This window comes from Hemiscyllium ocellatum, chromosome 22 (assembly GCF_020745735.1).
Source record: "Hemiscyllium ocellatum isolate sHemOce1 chromosome 22, sHemOce1.pat.X.cur, whole genome shotgun sequence".
NCBI classification, from domain to species: Eukaryota; Metazoa; Chordata; class Chondrichthyes; order Orectolobiformes; family Hemiscylliidae; genus Hemiscyllium; species Hemiscyllium ocellatum.
Window position 1 is genome coordinate 34,492,953 of NC_083422.1, and position 15,697 is coordinate 34,508,649.

At 36.8% G+C, this 15,697-nt stretch overlaps 1 protein-coding gene across 1 annotated transcript; it reads right to left on the reverse strand.

Annotated features, from left to right (window-relative positions):
- Nucleotides 1-5,750: 5,750 nt before the first annotated feature.
- On the reverse strand, nucleotides 5,751-15,497 carry LOC132826477 (deleted in malignant brain tumors 1 protein-like). The gene is made up of 7 exons (XM_060842434.1): nucleotides 15,415-15,497; nucleotides 14,264-14,411; nucleotides 12,602-12,810; nucleotides 9,663-9,838; nucleotides 8,783-9,183; nucleotides 6,215-6,486; nucleotides 5,751-6,065 (listed from the first exon to the last, which is right to left on the reverse strand). The coding sequence occupies exons 1-7, from the start codon at nucleotides 15,494-15,496 to the stop codon at nucleotides 5,914-5,916; spliced, it is 1,440 nt and encodes a 479-aa protein (XP_060698417.1). The 5' UTR covers nucleotide 15,497; the 3' UTR covers nucleotides 5,751-5,913.
- Between the last annotated feature and the right edge of the window lie 200 nt (nucleotides 15,498-15,697).

Here is a 15,697-nt window from a genome sequence, read left to right on the forward strand (position 1 = left end):
GTTTAATTTCTACATTCTAAAGAAGTGGAGCAAACTGAAAACCCAAATTTGCAGTGAGTGCAATATTGATTTGTGCTTTATTGCACTATAACTCTCACCTGCTAAACATGTATGTAATTATTTGATATTATTAGAAATTGGCATCATTACTATATTGGATAGTATTATATTGGAATTAAATAGCTGAAAACTCAAAATAGTTATCAAATCATTTTAACATATAATTCTTTATCTTGCAGAACTGGCAAAAAAAATCACTCAACTTAGAAGATAACTGTTGATTTTAATTATCCATTTCCTTATCTTTGATGCTCTGGCTTCATTCATTTATTAGTCATCACGAAACTAGACCTAGACATGAAACTTCAGAGAGGATATTCTTATCAATAGCTATGAGGCATAATTCTCAGCAAACTAATCAACAGAACAGAATATATGAAATTCTGCTTTTTGATAATGCATCCATTCTTGTCTGTGGAGTGGTTAATGTAAACAATTACAAAATGATTACATTTAAAACTTTGTTTAATAACAATTTTATTTCATATATACACCTTGATAGCAAGTCAAAATGTTTAATGATTATAGTTAAAATTTGGGATGTTTAAAACTGTATGCTTCTGATGTGCTTTATGAATGCTACTGTCATTCTGTTGAAATGAATAAAAATAATTTACAAATGTGCAGTGCCTCTGATATTGCCACAGTGGTTCAGTGGAACAAAAGACAATGTTTGAAATTAATTGTTGAATCACGAATGACCTTGAAATGCAAGAAAATTTCTGTTTTGAAATTGTTTTTTTACTTTTACTGGTAAAACATTAAATAACGTGTTACCTGACATATTCCTATTGTCCAGTTTATTTTAGGTAACTTGGATGAACAATTTGCAACTTCTTTGGAGGAAATAAGAGATTAGCATATAAAACTGTAGAGCACAGAATTGGGGCTTGTGTATTGACCCGGTCAAAGAAATGGTTGACATACAGAAAACAAGGAGTGGTAGTAAGCAAGTCTTTTTTTTCTGACTGGCAGACAATGACTAATAAAATACTGCAGATGTAGGTAGACCATTTAGGGCGAACATGGGGAGAAATTTCTTCACCTAAAGAGTGGTGAGCCTGTGGAATTCTCTGCCACAGAAAGCAATTGAGACCAACACATTGTATGTTTCCAAGAAGTTAGATGTAGTTAATTGGGCTAACAGGTACAAAGAGAATGCAGGAAATGATACTGAGTTAGATAGTCAGCCATAATCATATTGAGTAGCAGAGCAGGATCGAAGATCAAAAGGTTTCCTCCTGTTATTTTTTTATATTTCTAATAGTGACCAGGATGCTGATGCTACACTCCAAAAGTACATCCCTAATCTTCAGTCCTGTCCAATTCCTTCTTCCGTTAAACATTCCTTAAAATCCCTTCTCATTGACAAAAGCTATGGCCATTAAAATGGCTCAGACTCTTACATGGCTTAGAAATTTGCATGCCTCTGATATCAGACATTGAGTCTTATTTTTATTAGATCTGGGAACTGCAGACAGTAAAAAAGCAACTTGTGGGCAAAGTGTTTCAAGACTGTGCATTGGTGAAGTAAAGTGTGCTCACCTTCAACTGTTCTATTCTTACTTAGCATGTGACGTGGCTCAGAGGCGCAGGACTCTGAAATAGGCAGTTAGAGATAGAGGTAGACTAGAGCTGATTGGAATTAGTTCTTGCTCTATTCTTGCAAACAGAGTTAGCTGTTTGGTGAATCACTGATAAGTGGTTAGAATCTTTCCTAATTGTAATTTTTAATATAATATACAAATTGGTTCATAAAGTGTATTCCCAATGAAGGGCTTATGTCAGAAACATTGACTCGCCTGCTTCTTGGATGCTGCCTGACCTGCTGTGCTTTGCCAGAGCCACACGCTTCAACTCTGATCTCCAGCATCTGCAGTGTTCACTTTCTCCTCTTAATTAAATATATATAGAGCATCATAATAGAGTGAATAACTTAATGAATGATAGAAGAGATGCTGTGCCACAGAGTAGCAGATGGGAGTTCCTGGATGTCACTTTGGTCCACAGCAAGTAACCAACAGCATTATACTGGGCAACAGTAACCTGGATTATTTTTGCACAAGGAGGCTATTGCACCTTCTAGAGTTGGGTCATTTAATTTGGTCAGTGTTCAGGGACAGGTTGTGATTTGGCCATGTAAGGAGAACAAGAGTATAGAACACAGGGGTCTCAAACTTTGCAATTATCCATCAGATTTGAGAGTCTTTCAGCTTGTCATGATGAGATCCAGGGCTGCAGAGTAGATGAGGCTGCAAGGGTCCCAATCATAGCAAAGGGACCCTTTCAGCTACCAATCAGATTCATCCCTTCCATCAACCACTTAGGTTGAAACCTATACCTGTATTCACCTATCCTTACCACACCTCACCACCCCGGCCCTCCCTCCGCACCCACCCCCTTTATCTGCAGCTCCTCTTACACCCAATCTCAGTCTTGAAGCATTACACACAAAATATTGACTTCTCCACCTCTTGACGTTGCCTGGCTTGCTATGTTTTCCCAGCCTCCTGCTTGTGTATCTTGGATTCCAGCACCTACCTTTTTTTGTCTCTAATCATGGTACAGGAAGCCATTCAATCAAGGAGAGTAAGAAAAGAATAGGGCACTTTCACTTTGTGGTTGTCGAGGACAGTTCAGTGAGGGGGATTGATACCATTCTCTACAGCAAAAAGTATGAATCCAGTTGGCTGTGTTGCTGTCCATTGCCAGGGTTCAGGCCATCAGTTCAGCACTGGAAAGGAATGTGCAGTAGGAGAGGGATTACCCAGTAATTGTAGTACATTAGGGTACCATTGACATAGATAGAACAAAGAAGGAGGTTCTGTGTAGTCAGTATGGAGAGCTGGGTTCCAAGTTAAGAAGCAGAACCTCAAAGGTCATAACTTTTGCATTCTTACTTGAGCTACATGCAAATTGATATGGGACAAATCAGATTAAAGGGATAAATGCATGGCTCAAAGATTGATGTGAGAATATTGGGTTCTGGTTTGTGGGGTCCAGGCAATAACATCAGGGAAAGAGGAATCTGTACCAATGGGACAGACTACATCTGAACCATTCTGAGGCTGATGGTTTTGTGAACTGCATAATGAGGGAAGTAGATAGGATTAAAAACTGAGTAGTGGAGCAAGGGATCAACTTTGGGAAGATGTGGTAAATGGAAGAGTAGAGTCAAGGCCAAACAGAAAGGTATTAGTCTGTTTATTGTTTACTATATTATGACAGAAGAGATAGAGCATATGAATCGAAGGGTCAATGAAAAAATAAGACTTAAATTTTTTTGTAAATTCTAAGGATGAAACTAAAGATTATGTATCTGAATACACAGAGCACTTGCAGCAAAACAGACAAACTGAGAGTGCAAATAGAAATGAATAAGTCAATCTGGTAACCACTAGAGAGACAATGGTGCATTATGACATGGCAATTAGGAATAAGAGGAAAGTAGGAAAAGGTTTGAGAATTGATTCTGTTTGTTAATGATATTAACTCAACTTCAGGAAAATGAGGTGTGGATAGAAATGAGCAATAATAAAGACAAGAAGTCATTCATAGAAATGGTATGTAGATCCCCGAGCAATAACTACAGAGGAAGAAATAATGAGGACTGGTCAGAAATGCCACTCCTTAATCCTGGGAGATTTAACCAACATATTGTCTGGATAAATCAAGTGGGTAAAATTAGCCTCGATGAAGGATTCATAGAATGTTTTCAGGACAGTTTCTTACTACAGTATATTCTGAAGCTGACCAGAGAACAGCCTATAAAACAAAAAAACTACTGATGCTGGAACAAAAACAGAAATTGCTGGTGAAACTCAACAGGTCTGATAGCATCTACAGGTAGAAAGTAAAGTCAACATTTCAGGTCTCGTGACTCTTTATCAGAACTAATTGCAGCCAGGAAAAACATGGTACTTATGCTGAAGATGATGTTGGGGATGGGATTAGGAAAGTGGTGAGTGGATAGGTGGAGATGGAACCCAGACAAACAGAGATATGATAGGGATATGTAAATGAGGGGATTATTGATAGTAGGTCTGCCCTGAAGAGAAGCTGAATAAATGATATTGATAACTGAGAATAGGAGACAATGGAAAGGCTATGCTGAAAGCAACGTCATGCAGTGTGACAATAGGCCTGAGAATAGGTTGACTGTGCTAAAAGCAATCCATGTCATAACTGGATCATGCGTGGGGATGGCAACAAAACATGGAAAGATATAATCAGGGTCTAAAGTTATTGAACTCAATGTTGAGTCCAAGAGGCTGCGAGGTTTCCAGTTTGTGGGCAGCAGCTGCTTGAAAGATGATAGGTGAACCCAAATATATTTAACATATCTCAAAATAACCAATGAACTGTTAATGTGAAGAAAGATTCAATCTATGTATTCTGCTTATTAAAAAGAATTCCAGAGTTATCACAAAAGATACTGAAGAGAAATTTAGATGAAAGGATGGATTTCCTTTTTTCATATGCTTTGTCATTTTGGGGAAAGAAGAATAATGTGTCATTTGCTACTGTAATACAATTAAATATTGCTAATAATGAGGCATGCCATTAAAGCTTTTGAACCATGCAGTCATCAGGGCAGATGCAAAAATATTACAAAGGGACCAACAATTTTTAGTGCAAGAGGAAAGTGTGCTAATTGGTTGGCAAGTCAATTCTGATTAGGTTAATTGTTGTGATGGAGAAGGCACCAGGAATTCAATGTTTACTGTGCTTTGTTTGATTAAAAATTAAGAATTAGGTCTGGATATATTCCTTCTGGTTGCAGAGAATATCCATATGCTCACATGACAGGTCCCTGCATATAAATATATGTCGCTTCTTCGAAGCGTACGTGAACCACATAGTAAGCACAGTCGAAAATACTACATTGTTTATTTGCATAATTATTAACACAATCAGGTTTGTTCAGCCAGTGCTATCTAATTGTGGAATCATATCGAGTGTTGGGCAACATGCACTGAGTTTTGCAAGCATGGGCTGATTGAGTAAGGTTATTTCTGTTTATTGTGAACAGCCAGGGGGACGTAGAACAAATTAGTCTCCAAGATAGAGGAACTATATAGGATTCAGAGCGACAGAAAGTGATAATGGTTTTCCATCTATTTGGTTAAGAGTTAATTTTGCCAAAAAAAAGACATAAGGGTTTGATGAAGAACAGACTTTAAGAACATTTGTCAGGCTAAACAAACTGGAACAGTTTTCCCTAAGTTTTGTACTCCTGCATTCCTGGTTAGCACTCAAATTTAGTCAGCCTATTTGCACAAATCTCATCATTTCTGGCTGTTCAATGTTTATGAGACTCTTTATTGTGTTCTGTTGCTCCATTTTAGTTTGGGATGGATTGGTATTGACCAGACATATGTTACATTTTATTAGGTATTCCTGCTTTCTGTATGGAATGATATTAATCGAGTGATGGAAAGACAGCAGTTTGGACGGCAAACTATCCAGTGAACAGTACACCACATTTGGTGCTAGTGATTTTGTTTCCTTTACAGGGTAGTTACCATCTTGCAAAACCTGAATAAAGTACAAATGTATCAAGCAGAAGAAAACATTTTATTGTTTTGCTACTGATTATAGGCAACACATTTCTTTTGCAAAATATCTGAAGATAACAGAAACAATTGAACAAATAAATTCAACTACTGCATTCAAATTAATTCCTTCATTTAATGAGCTCTTGAATTTCATCCATGCAATAAGTTCAAGGTGGAATGGCAAGCAACATTTAACTCGTTCATTGTGATTATTGATTGATAGGATCCTTTTAGAGCTGAATTGCATGTGCTTTTCCATTTGGTGAGAAGCTATGCTTAGAACATCGTCTCCAAGCTATTCACAACCATAGTGCCTTTGTTGCTTCTTGTATTTTAGAACCGTGACAACCAAAACTGAAACAGCTACAACCAGAGCTATCAAAGACAGAACAAATGGCAAACTCGATTCAGTACTTGTCTCCACAGCTTCATTTACTTCTTCAAATCCTGAAAAAAAATTCAAAACCGTTTATTTTTGACTGTAGCAGTTATGTCAGCTACAAAATGATGACTATTACTGCACATTCTGGAATACGAAGTTTCTAATTTAGTCCTTCTTTTGGTGATGTAATTAGTAAATAACTTGATTGACTTACCTTCCGCTTTATAATGTTTTAGATCTTTTTTCAGTTCAATAGGTCCTATTAGAACATCAGCGCTCCCCTTTGAGGAACTTAGGGCCCTTTTTTGTCGAGGCATGCATCCACGGTAACACCGAGAGGAATAATCATAAGCTTTACAGACCACAATTTTACACTGCAGGTAAACTGAAGGATGAAGGTTGAGGAATTTAAAGGCACTGAACTTGAATCGCGCAACGTTATTAGTTGGTGAGGGATAATTCCCGTAAGTCCCATCCTTAACACACCTGTAAAAAAAACATTAATTTTAGAACACAAAATCCCAGTCCAAACTAAAGTTTCAATGAAAATAGAAATACTTTGGTAAAATACAGCTGGGTATGTATTCAGCCAATGCACATGCAAACACTACCTTGCCATCAATCATGAGTTTACACTCATAATGTGTTAGATGAATGGGACCTGAAATCAGCAGTTTACCCACCATATTTAAACAAATAATTAAAGATCATTTAAACTTGTTAACAAGTCTATTGACCTAAATAGTATGTTACCTATACCAAAATACACTTGGCATAGTTATGCGCAATTAGGTCAGAGTGGGAGTTGTTTGCAATGGCTGACATAACATAAAACCGGGAAGGAAAGGGGGCCACATCATTTGAGGTTCCTGTGCATATTGTGGTCCCACCCCCAAGATGTTAACCCCCTTCCTTCTCTACCACCTGCTGGCCAGAATTCACCCTCCTTCACCTTTCCCTGGTCTCCACAATTCTTTGCTGTCCAAAAACCCCAGGCCTTAACTTTTCAAGGTGGATCCTCTTCAGGTTTCTTTCTGTACTCCTGGTCATATACACTACTGAGATTTGGCACTGCTGCTGCCAGGAATGATGGAGCATGATCCCTCCACCCTAGGAGGAATAGAAGACTCTGTTCATTGCCTCCCAAGTTCTGTCTTTACTTCTATTAGCATTCTAAGATGAATCCTATCTGGTCTTGAAGACATATTCACTTTAAGTACAGCTGATCTTTCTAATATATCCTCTTTATCAGTTTTTAGTTTATCCAGAACCTCAACTAATTCCTATTTGACTACAACTTTGGTAACATCCTCTTCCTTGGTAAAAGATGTTAAATACACATTCAACACCTCAGACATGGACAAATCCATTTTGGTTCCTAATCAGCTGTATTCCACTTTTTACTAAGATACTACAATTTATAGAACATAGAAAAGTACAGCACAGATCAGGCCATTTGGCCCACGATGTTGTGCCGAGGTTTATCCTAATGTAAAATATAGTAACTTAATTACGCACCCCTCAACTCACTGCTATCCATGTGCATGTCTAGCTGTCGCTTAAATGTCCCCAATGACTCCGCTTCCACCACCACAGCTGGTAATGCATTCCATGCATTCACAACTCTCTGCGTAAAGAACCTACCTCTGATATCTCCTTTATACCTTCCTCCTAATATCTTCAAACTATGACTCCTTGTACCAGTCAATCCTACCCTGTGGAAAAGTCTCTGGCTATTGATTCTATCCATTCCACTCATTATTTTGTACACCTCGATCAGGTCTCCTCTCTTCCTTCTTCTCTCCGTAGAGAAAAGTCCAAGCTTATTCACCTTTCTTCATAAGGCAAGCCGTCCAGTCCAGGCAGCATCCTCCTAAACCTTCTTTGCATCCTCTCCAAAGCCTCTGTATCTTTCCTATAGTAGGGCGACCAGAATGGACACAGTATGCCTATATAAACTTTTGCATTTCTTTCTATGTTAGCTGCCAGTCTGTTCTCATATTTTTTCCTTGTTGATCTTGTTTATTTTTACAGATCCCTTCTGATTTTTCTATATTTATCCTAGTTTTAAACGTATTATCAATCTAACATCTGTTATGTACATCCTATATCTGCTTCACTATATTGACAGAAAAAATCCCTAACAATTCAATTTGTATCACATATTGCTTTCCCAATCTTCCTCCTGCACGCCTGTACAGCTGTACTAGCTGTGGTGCTCTGGCTGTTAATCCTCTGAAGGATTCATCACTCAAATCTGAACACCGGCTGTAGAGCAAGATGCAGTCAGTGGAATATGGATGGAAAAAAAAAGTTTGGTTTCATCAACATACAATGTTGAATGTAAAAGACATTAAGAGAAATAAAAGAACCTTGAATACTTAAATCAGAGCAGTTTCAGTCAGTGGACTGTTTGGAATCTGTAATGTAAAGAGCCAAGTGTAAAGGAAACTTTAAAAGATAATTTGGGGTTAAACTAAGAATCATTTCATGGCTTTTTACAGTTTACACTTATAATCCATCATTGTAAAGCAAGAAAGGGAAAATACAGTATATTTTAAACTTTGTTCTGAGCGTATACCAACAAGAAAGCTTGTTCACACATCAAAGTGTTAATGCAAATGCTGTTTGAGAAAGATTCAATTTGAAACAAACTTGTTTTTATGATAGATGAATCACACAAAATAGTATATAAAATGTTACGGTTATTCAGGATTTCAAGATATTTCAGTTAGTTGGAAATATTTCTTGGAATTTTGATACGGGAATTAGCACTTCTTACCCATTTTTTATGAGATCATAGGCCTTTGAAGTCCAGTCAAAGTTATATGGTGATGCAGTGCAGGTGTCCAGAAATACAACAAGGTCCTGGTCTGAACTGTGGAGGTCGACCTGGACATACAGGTTCTGCCTGAGGTCCACATAATAAGGTGATTCTAGCACTGGCCTCATAAATGACGAAGACTCATAGAATCTCATGCTGATGTTAAACATGCCATATTCTGTGATATTATCCATGATGTCACCAGTTGTATTTTCATTAGTCACATACATTATTTTAGACATTGTATCTTGTTGCATTTCACATCCAATATTGAACTGAAGGTTTGTTTCACGAGTTATAATTGAGTCAGATGGTGAAGATTGGATGGTGTTGAAATATGTGATACTGCCATTGTTTTCCTGCAAATATAGAATGCATCTTAAAATTTGATTTATTTCTAAGATTAAATATTTGATGCAGAGTAGAAGGTAATGATGACTGAAATAATGTATTTTCAGAGTTTAAAAAAATGACAAATTTACAACTGCAGAAAATGAACCTGTTGGAAGAGGTTTGTAAAAACATAGGTGGGAGACCATTATTGAGGAAGCTTTAATCTCAAGTTGTACCAGAGGTTCTGAAGTTATCCAACACAATGGCAAACAACTCATCAAGTATCAGAGAACAGAATGGTGAGGTGAAACCACAGGTGTATATAATTTGAGCATCAAAATATTGCCTATTATGTTAGAATGTATTGAAGCAAGGGCAATATTGTATTAGCTAAAAGTGTGGGAGGGTTCACCTTGAACATTTCTACAATTATGCCATCATGGGATATAAAAGAATAATAACTGGTATTTGATGAATCCAGCTCTCCTATTACTGTTTTCCTTACCTGCCATCTTGTACCACATCTATCAAGTGGTATTTTGAAGATCACATCACTGGCTGTTATTATCGGTCTGCAGTTTTGATCATTCAGAAAAAGATTAAATTCATTGAAACCCAGGAGGTTGAGGTAAGACCTACTAATTTTTGCTTCCATATAATCTGATGAACAAGTTAACAAATCTGGAAAAAGATCAGAATCTGATCAATCTTATGCATTACAAAGAAATCTGTTTGAAAGACCAATATTCTGTGTGGACCTCAATATAGGAATATATAATTTTAATGAATTTCTCTTTTACAATTGCAAGATTTTAAAGAATTGTTATGTTTTAATTCTTGTTAATTCAAGGTAAACTTGAACAATGAAAAAGGATATGGGACTTGCTACTGGTTTTGTCTGCTAATAAGCATTGTGACCTGTTTGCCTTGAGCAGCAATTCCAGGCTTAGCCTGATCGAGACCCAATTACCAGATTTCACATATGAATACAAAAGAGAAGCTTGCTTTGCTCTACATAAACTTACCTGGAGAACGCATGGACAGTAAGAGAATCTCAGTGAAAGAGACAAACTGCATTAGCTATGAAGAGGACAGAGATATAGAGTTCTCTGTTAGCAACCAGATAGAATGTGAATGAGAACATGTTCTCCAGTTGAATAGATGGGTGAAGATTTAAGGACACCAGAGGATTTGTCTTGGCATGGCTGAAAGAATGAGTAACCAGAGCAGATGTTGCTGCTGGTCAGCCCAAGAATTCTTAGAAGACTGAGGGGAGTGACTTTCATTGCACACTGGATACTATAACTCAGCAAACTAGTTTGTTGGCTGCATGGAGTAACTTTGAAATGGTGCCTATGAAGACTACAATTCTGCAGCGAGTGCAGCATGTTATAGATGTGACGTAAGGCTTTTGATGGTGTGCTCTTAAGTAACTTTTTGTGGTTATGACATATTAACTGCATAACAAATAATGTTTAGTCATTGTTGATTTAGGCTGTGTTTCAGTAAAAGTTTCAAAAGTGGCATCCTGCAAAAGTCTTGTGTGATCCTTCGAACTAGTCAGTGGATTTCAGATATCTTTGAGTGTTATAGGTCTCTGGGGAACACAATAGTCTTGATCAATAATTCCCACTATGTTGCTTCCAATTATTTTGCCCATAGCAGTGTTTCCATCCCACAACACCCACTCTCACATCAGTTTTAAAGGTTCTAAGGGTGTTCTTGGGTTTGACTAGTAAACTACTGTTAGTAATGCTTATCGCTGTAAGAAATGGGTGGGTATGTCACCAATATTTAAAACCCAGAATACCAGCTTCAAATGGCAATCAATCACAGAGGGATCACCAGGGAAGAAGCTTCACAACTTGGCCTTGATATTGGGAAATGACTGTAAAGAGGGCACCTGACAGAAATTGCCCTGTGTCAGGCATGTTACAAGTTAATGCTTCTATCAAAGACAGTTATATTTCTGCATTCTTATTTTGATTGATATTCTGTCTGTGAAATGGACATGTATAAATGCAAGAGTGCAGTTCATTCTCAATCTTTTTCTGTAAATGCAGTTCAGTTTCAAAAAGGTTCTGCATAAAAACTCATGACTAAAATCAAAAGATGTGGGGTCAGTGAAGTATCAGAATGAACAACAAACTGGCAACAAATAATTAAATAGAAAGTGGCAATTCAACATAGTTATTTGTTGATAAATGGTGATAATTGCGGCTTCAGAAAGAATTGTGCTGCAAATGCTGTTTATCAAAATTCATGTAAACAACTTGGATTCAGGAGTCAGAATTACAATTCAAATTGGAATATAATTAAACATAAAGATAGAAGCATTAATACAAGAAAGACCTGCAACAAACTATAAGATGAACTATAAGTGGGTGGCATGGTGGCACAGTGGATAGCACTGCTGCCTCACAGCGTTAGAGACCCAGGTTCATTTTCCGCCTCAGGCGACTGTGTGGAGTTTGCACATTCTCCCCGTGTCTGTGTGGGTTTCCTCCGGGTTCTCTGGTTTCCTCCCACAGTCCAAAAATGTGCAAGTTAGGTGAATTGGCCATGCTAAATTGCCCGTAATGTTAGGTGAAGGAGTAAATGTAGGGGAATGGGTCTGGGTTGGTTTGCGCTTCGGTGGGTCGGTGTGGACTTGTTGGGCCGAAGGGCCTGATTCCACACTGTAAGTAATCTAATCTAATCTAATCTAAAAAGATATCAATAGACTTGCAAAATGCAATTGACAAAGGAATTTGAGCCTAGGTAAATGTGTGGTAGTAGGTTTGGAAGTAAAATAAAGTTACAAACTGCCCAGGAAGTAAATGTATCAATGTGGTCTGGAACAAAATGGATCTGATATAAATAGACAAATTACTAAACGTATTCACCCTGAGGTCTATTGAAATTGAAAGAGGTTGTTTGAAACTTATATAGACCTAAGTTAGATCATATTTGAAATGTTGTGACTAATTACCATCTCTATATTCAAGAAAAGTATGGGGAATTGTGCATAAAGGATTTTCCAGAATGTTCCCAAAAATTAAAGTTTATACTATGATGAAAGATTAAACTTTTGGGTCTTTTTAAACTAGCTCTCTGGGTAAATCAAGAGAAACTCCGGACTTTTTCCATGAAAAGCCAAATTGTGATGATAGCTTCTTTGAAAAAAGATAGATTCACAACTTGCTACCATTGAGTGATGCAGGCATAGAAATTGGAATTCATGGAAGTGAATATTAAGCAATTTCTATCATGGGTGCACAACTTCAACTTTATACCTAAGCGTTAAATTGGAAATCTTTCTATGACTTTTTTGGCCTCATTTATTGTTAAAAGTATTGAAAAGAATTTCAAATTGGAATTCAAATAAGATGTATCAATTCATAATTTCACCACATTTCTTAAATTACATTGCAATTTTGACACAAGAAGTATAACAAGGCTCACCACCATCATTTGGTAGAACGTAGTAGCTTGCTGAAAACCCACGTCTAGTAACACTGGAATCAGTTCTAAAATAAACTGTCATACTGTTGGATGTGGATGTAAATGTCTCATCTGACCCACTGCAGAATTTTGAAAGCAAAACGGAATTTGTTGATGGTCCATCATATATTGCAATATAATCGTATGAGCAAGTTGATGAAACTTCCAGGCTGTAAAGAGAGTAATCAGAGATTGAAAATGAACTTACTTAATAAATAAAGCAATTCAAAGTATACTCGCATAGATAAGTACATTCAAGAGAATTTCAGGACCTTAAGAAAGAGCATGAGAATTTTAAAATGCCTTTGTGGAATATGGGTCTTGCTGCCTATCCATATTAGTGGGGAGTACTCTCCTATCTTGTGGAAATAATGCAATGGAATCATTTTCACCCACATAGTAGGTAGACAGGGCCTTATTTATAAAATTGATCTGTAGGATACTATCTGAAACAGTACAGGGTATCCTCTCATATTGGAGCCTCAGCCTTGGTTCTGGCACTCAAATCCTAGGACGTGAACCCAGAACCTTGCAATTTACTGACAAAAGTACTATCAACTGAGTTTTGGCTAATAATCTCAATCAAAATAGTCCATTCTTTCAACAGCACTGGTGTGCTTTGTGATTTTCATGAACAAACACTCTAAAATAGTCATATTAATAGTATCTTTCAACTTCTCAAGATTATCACACATATAATTAAAAATATTGTAGTGCTAATATCCATTGCTGAATCTAGCTGTTTGTAACTCATTCTCTGATATTTATCTATATTGATCTAGGTTAAGATTTGTCCAACAATCCCTTTGTTGTCTATTTTTATTTCATGAACTATTTTTATTTCAGAAAATTTGTTTACCTTTCCCTTTGATGTCTGACTAATTGGTCCATATCACATTGAATGCTTCCAGACTCCCTAACATTCGTTACTGGATCACATCAGTAAATTTTTTAACAATAAAATGCTAATCTCTATTCAACTGAACATCAGCCAGGGAGGAATGATTTCTGATATGTTTCAGTTAATCATGTGTTGTTTCTTGTTGACAAAAGAAACTGTTTTTTGAAAGGATATAATTCAGTTTAAAAGTATTGTTTTGGGGCCAAGAATTCTTAACACTCAGTAGCAAATTATTGGATGCAAGTTGAGTGAATCCATCTGAGAGCAAGAGAGAGTAATTTTATTTGTCATTTCTACCATATACAACTGATACAGTAAAAAACGAGACAGTGGTCGTCCATGGACAAAAACAAACTACACGATCATATAAAGTGCGGCATAATGTGCATAAGAAGTGCAAAACATGCAAATTACAGTGTAATAGAAAAATGATAATTAATAGACATTGTTCTAGCAGCCATTCAAAGTTGCGCAAAGATTTCAGATGGAAAAAAGTCCAATCATACAGTTTTAAGGAGCCTGATGGCCTGGGGGAAGAAACTGTTGCACAGGGTGGCCATAAGAGACTGGATGCTCCGGTATATTCTGCTGGATGGCAGGAGGGAGAAGGGTTTGAGTGAGGGATGTGTGGGGTCTTCCACAATTCAACAATCGTCAATTGACAGAAAATACTCCACTTGTCACCCACATTAAAATATGATCGTGAAAACATATTTACTTACTCAACATGTGTGAATTTCAGCTTTATTCTTTGGTCGCTATCCCCTCTTATATACCAAGTGCATTGTTCATTATCTTCGTAAAAGTATGGGTAATTGGGACTCGTAAAAGACCCGTATGCAGCTTCAAGATAGCCTCCACATGATCCATCTATTAACAATAAGAAAATGTACTACAATACATGGCAATACACTGATTTTTACCCCTGCCAAAAGTTTTTATCGATTTTCTTCAGCACTAGAAAATGTTCACACACATTCCTGAGCCTTCTCTACAACCAAATCTGATGATGATTTATCTTTCTCCCTGGATGATATTTCTCAAATCTAATCATTCCTTGTTACCGTAATGTTGAACAAATACCAGGTACCATCTTGTACCAGGTTCAAATTATTGTTGATTTCCTTCACCATGAATGGTTATGAGGCATCACAGCTGAGCATGTTTCAGATTTCACCAGATGCCCATTCTCAATAAATACTGATGACAGCTACTTGGAAGTTATCTTCATTAGCCTCCACAGTCTATCTAAATCTAAGGCCAACAACACACCTACTATGGCCTTAGCTAAGAGCAAAACCCAAACGGCAACTAAATTCCTTTTAGTATGGCTTAGTTTTTGGGGAATGTTTGGTGGAGTCAAATTTCTATTCTACCATATAGTACTGAACAAAAAACAAGTTTTCATTTGATTCTGAGTTGCTGGTTACAGGGAGCATTCCAATTATAATTTAGTTTAGAAAGGCATCATGTGTTATACAGGCTTGATGGGCTGAAGGGCCTGTTCTTGTGCTATGCTGTTCTTTGTTCTTTGAAAAAGAAAAAAAAATGTGATGATAACCTATTTTAAAATAGGTGGCAGATTCACAACTTGCTACTACAATGTGAAGTAAACATTGTGACAGAATGCAATGGAAATAAACTGGGGCAACCTTTATAATGGGTGCACAACTTCAAGATTATTTTTACATCTGCATGATAACTTAATTTTAATCTGACTTTTTGTCTTCTTTTCTATTTAAATATACCAACAAAGCTTTCCAAATTGGAATTTCAATGTTTAAAACACATCAACTCCTAATTTCTCAACATTTCTTCTGGATTTGGAGTACAGTTCTGGTATTTGGAGATAAGAATTATCAAAAAAGCTTACCACCGTTGTCTGGTACAGTGTAATAGTATGCTGAAAACCCACTTCTGGTAACACTGTAGTCAGTTCTAAAATAAATTGTCATACTATTGGATGATGATGCAAATCTCAGATTTGATCCTTGACAAACTTTTGAGAGCAAATCACTATGTGTAGATGGTCCATCAAAAATTTCAATATAATCAAATGAGCAACTTGAAGTAACTTCCATCCTGTAACGAGAATGAACAGAGTTTGATATTTAATGTGGCAGCAATTTATTGATTATTGTTACTCAACTTACTTT

What these genes read in the sequence shown, in the direction of transcription:
- LOC132826477 (XM_060842434.1), bottom strand. Translation starts at nt 15,496, where the DNA reads ATGACAATTTATTTTAGAACTGACTACAGTGTTACCAGAAGTGGGTTT. An exon ending in CGTTCTACCAAATGATGGTG is followed by an intron (nt 9,839 to 12,601) that starts GTGAGCCTTGTT and finishes ATCTTTTTCCAG; the next exon opens with ATTTGTTAACTTGTTCATCA. An exon ending in TATGATCTCATAAAAAATGG is followed by an intron (nt 6,487 to 8,782) that starts GTAAGAAGTGCT and finishes TTTTTTTTACAG; the next exon opens with GTGTGTTAAGGATGGGACTT.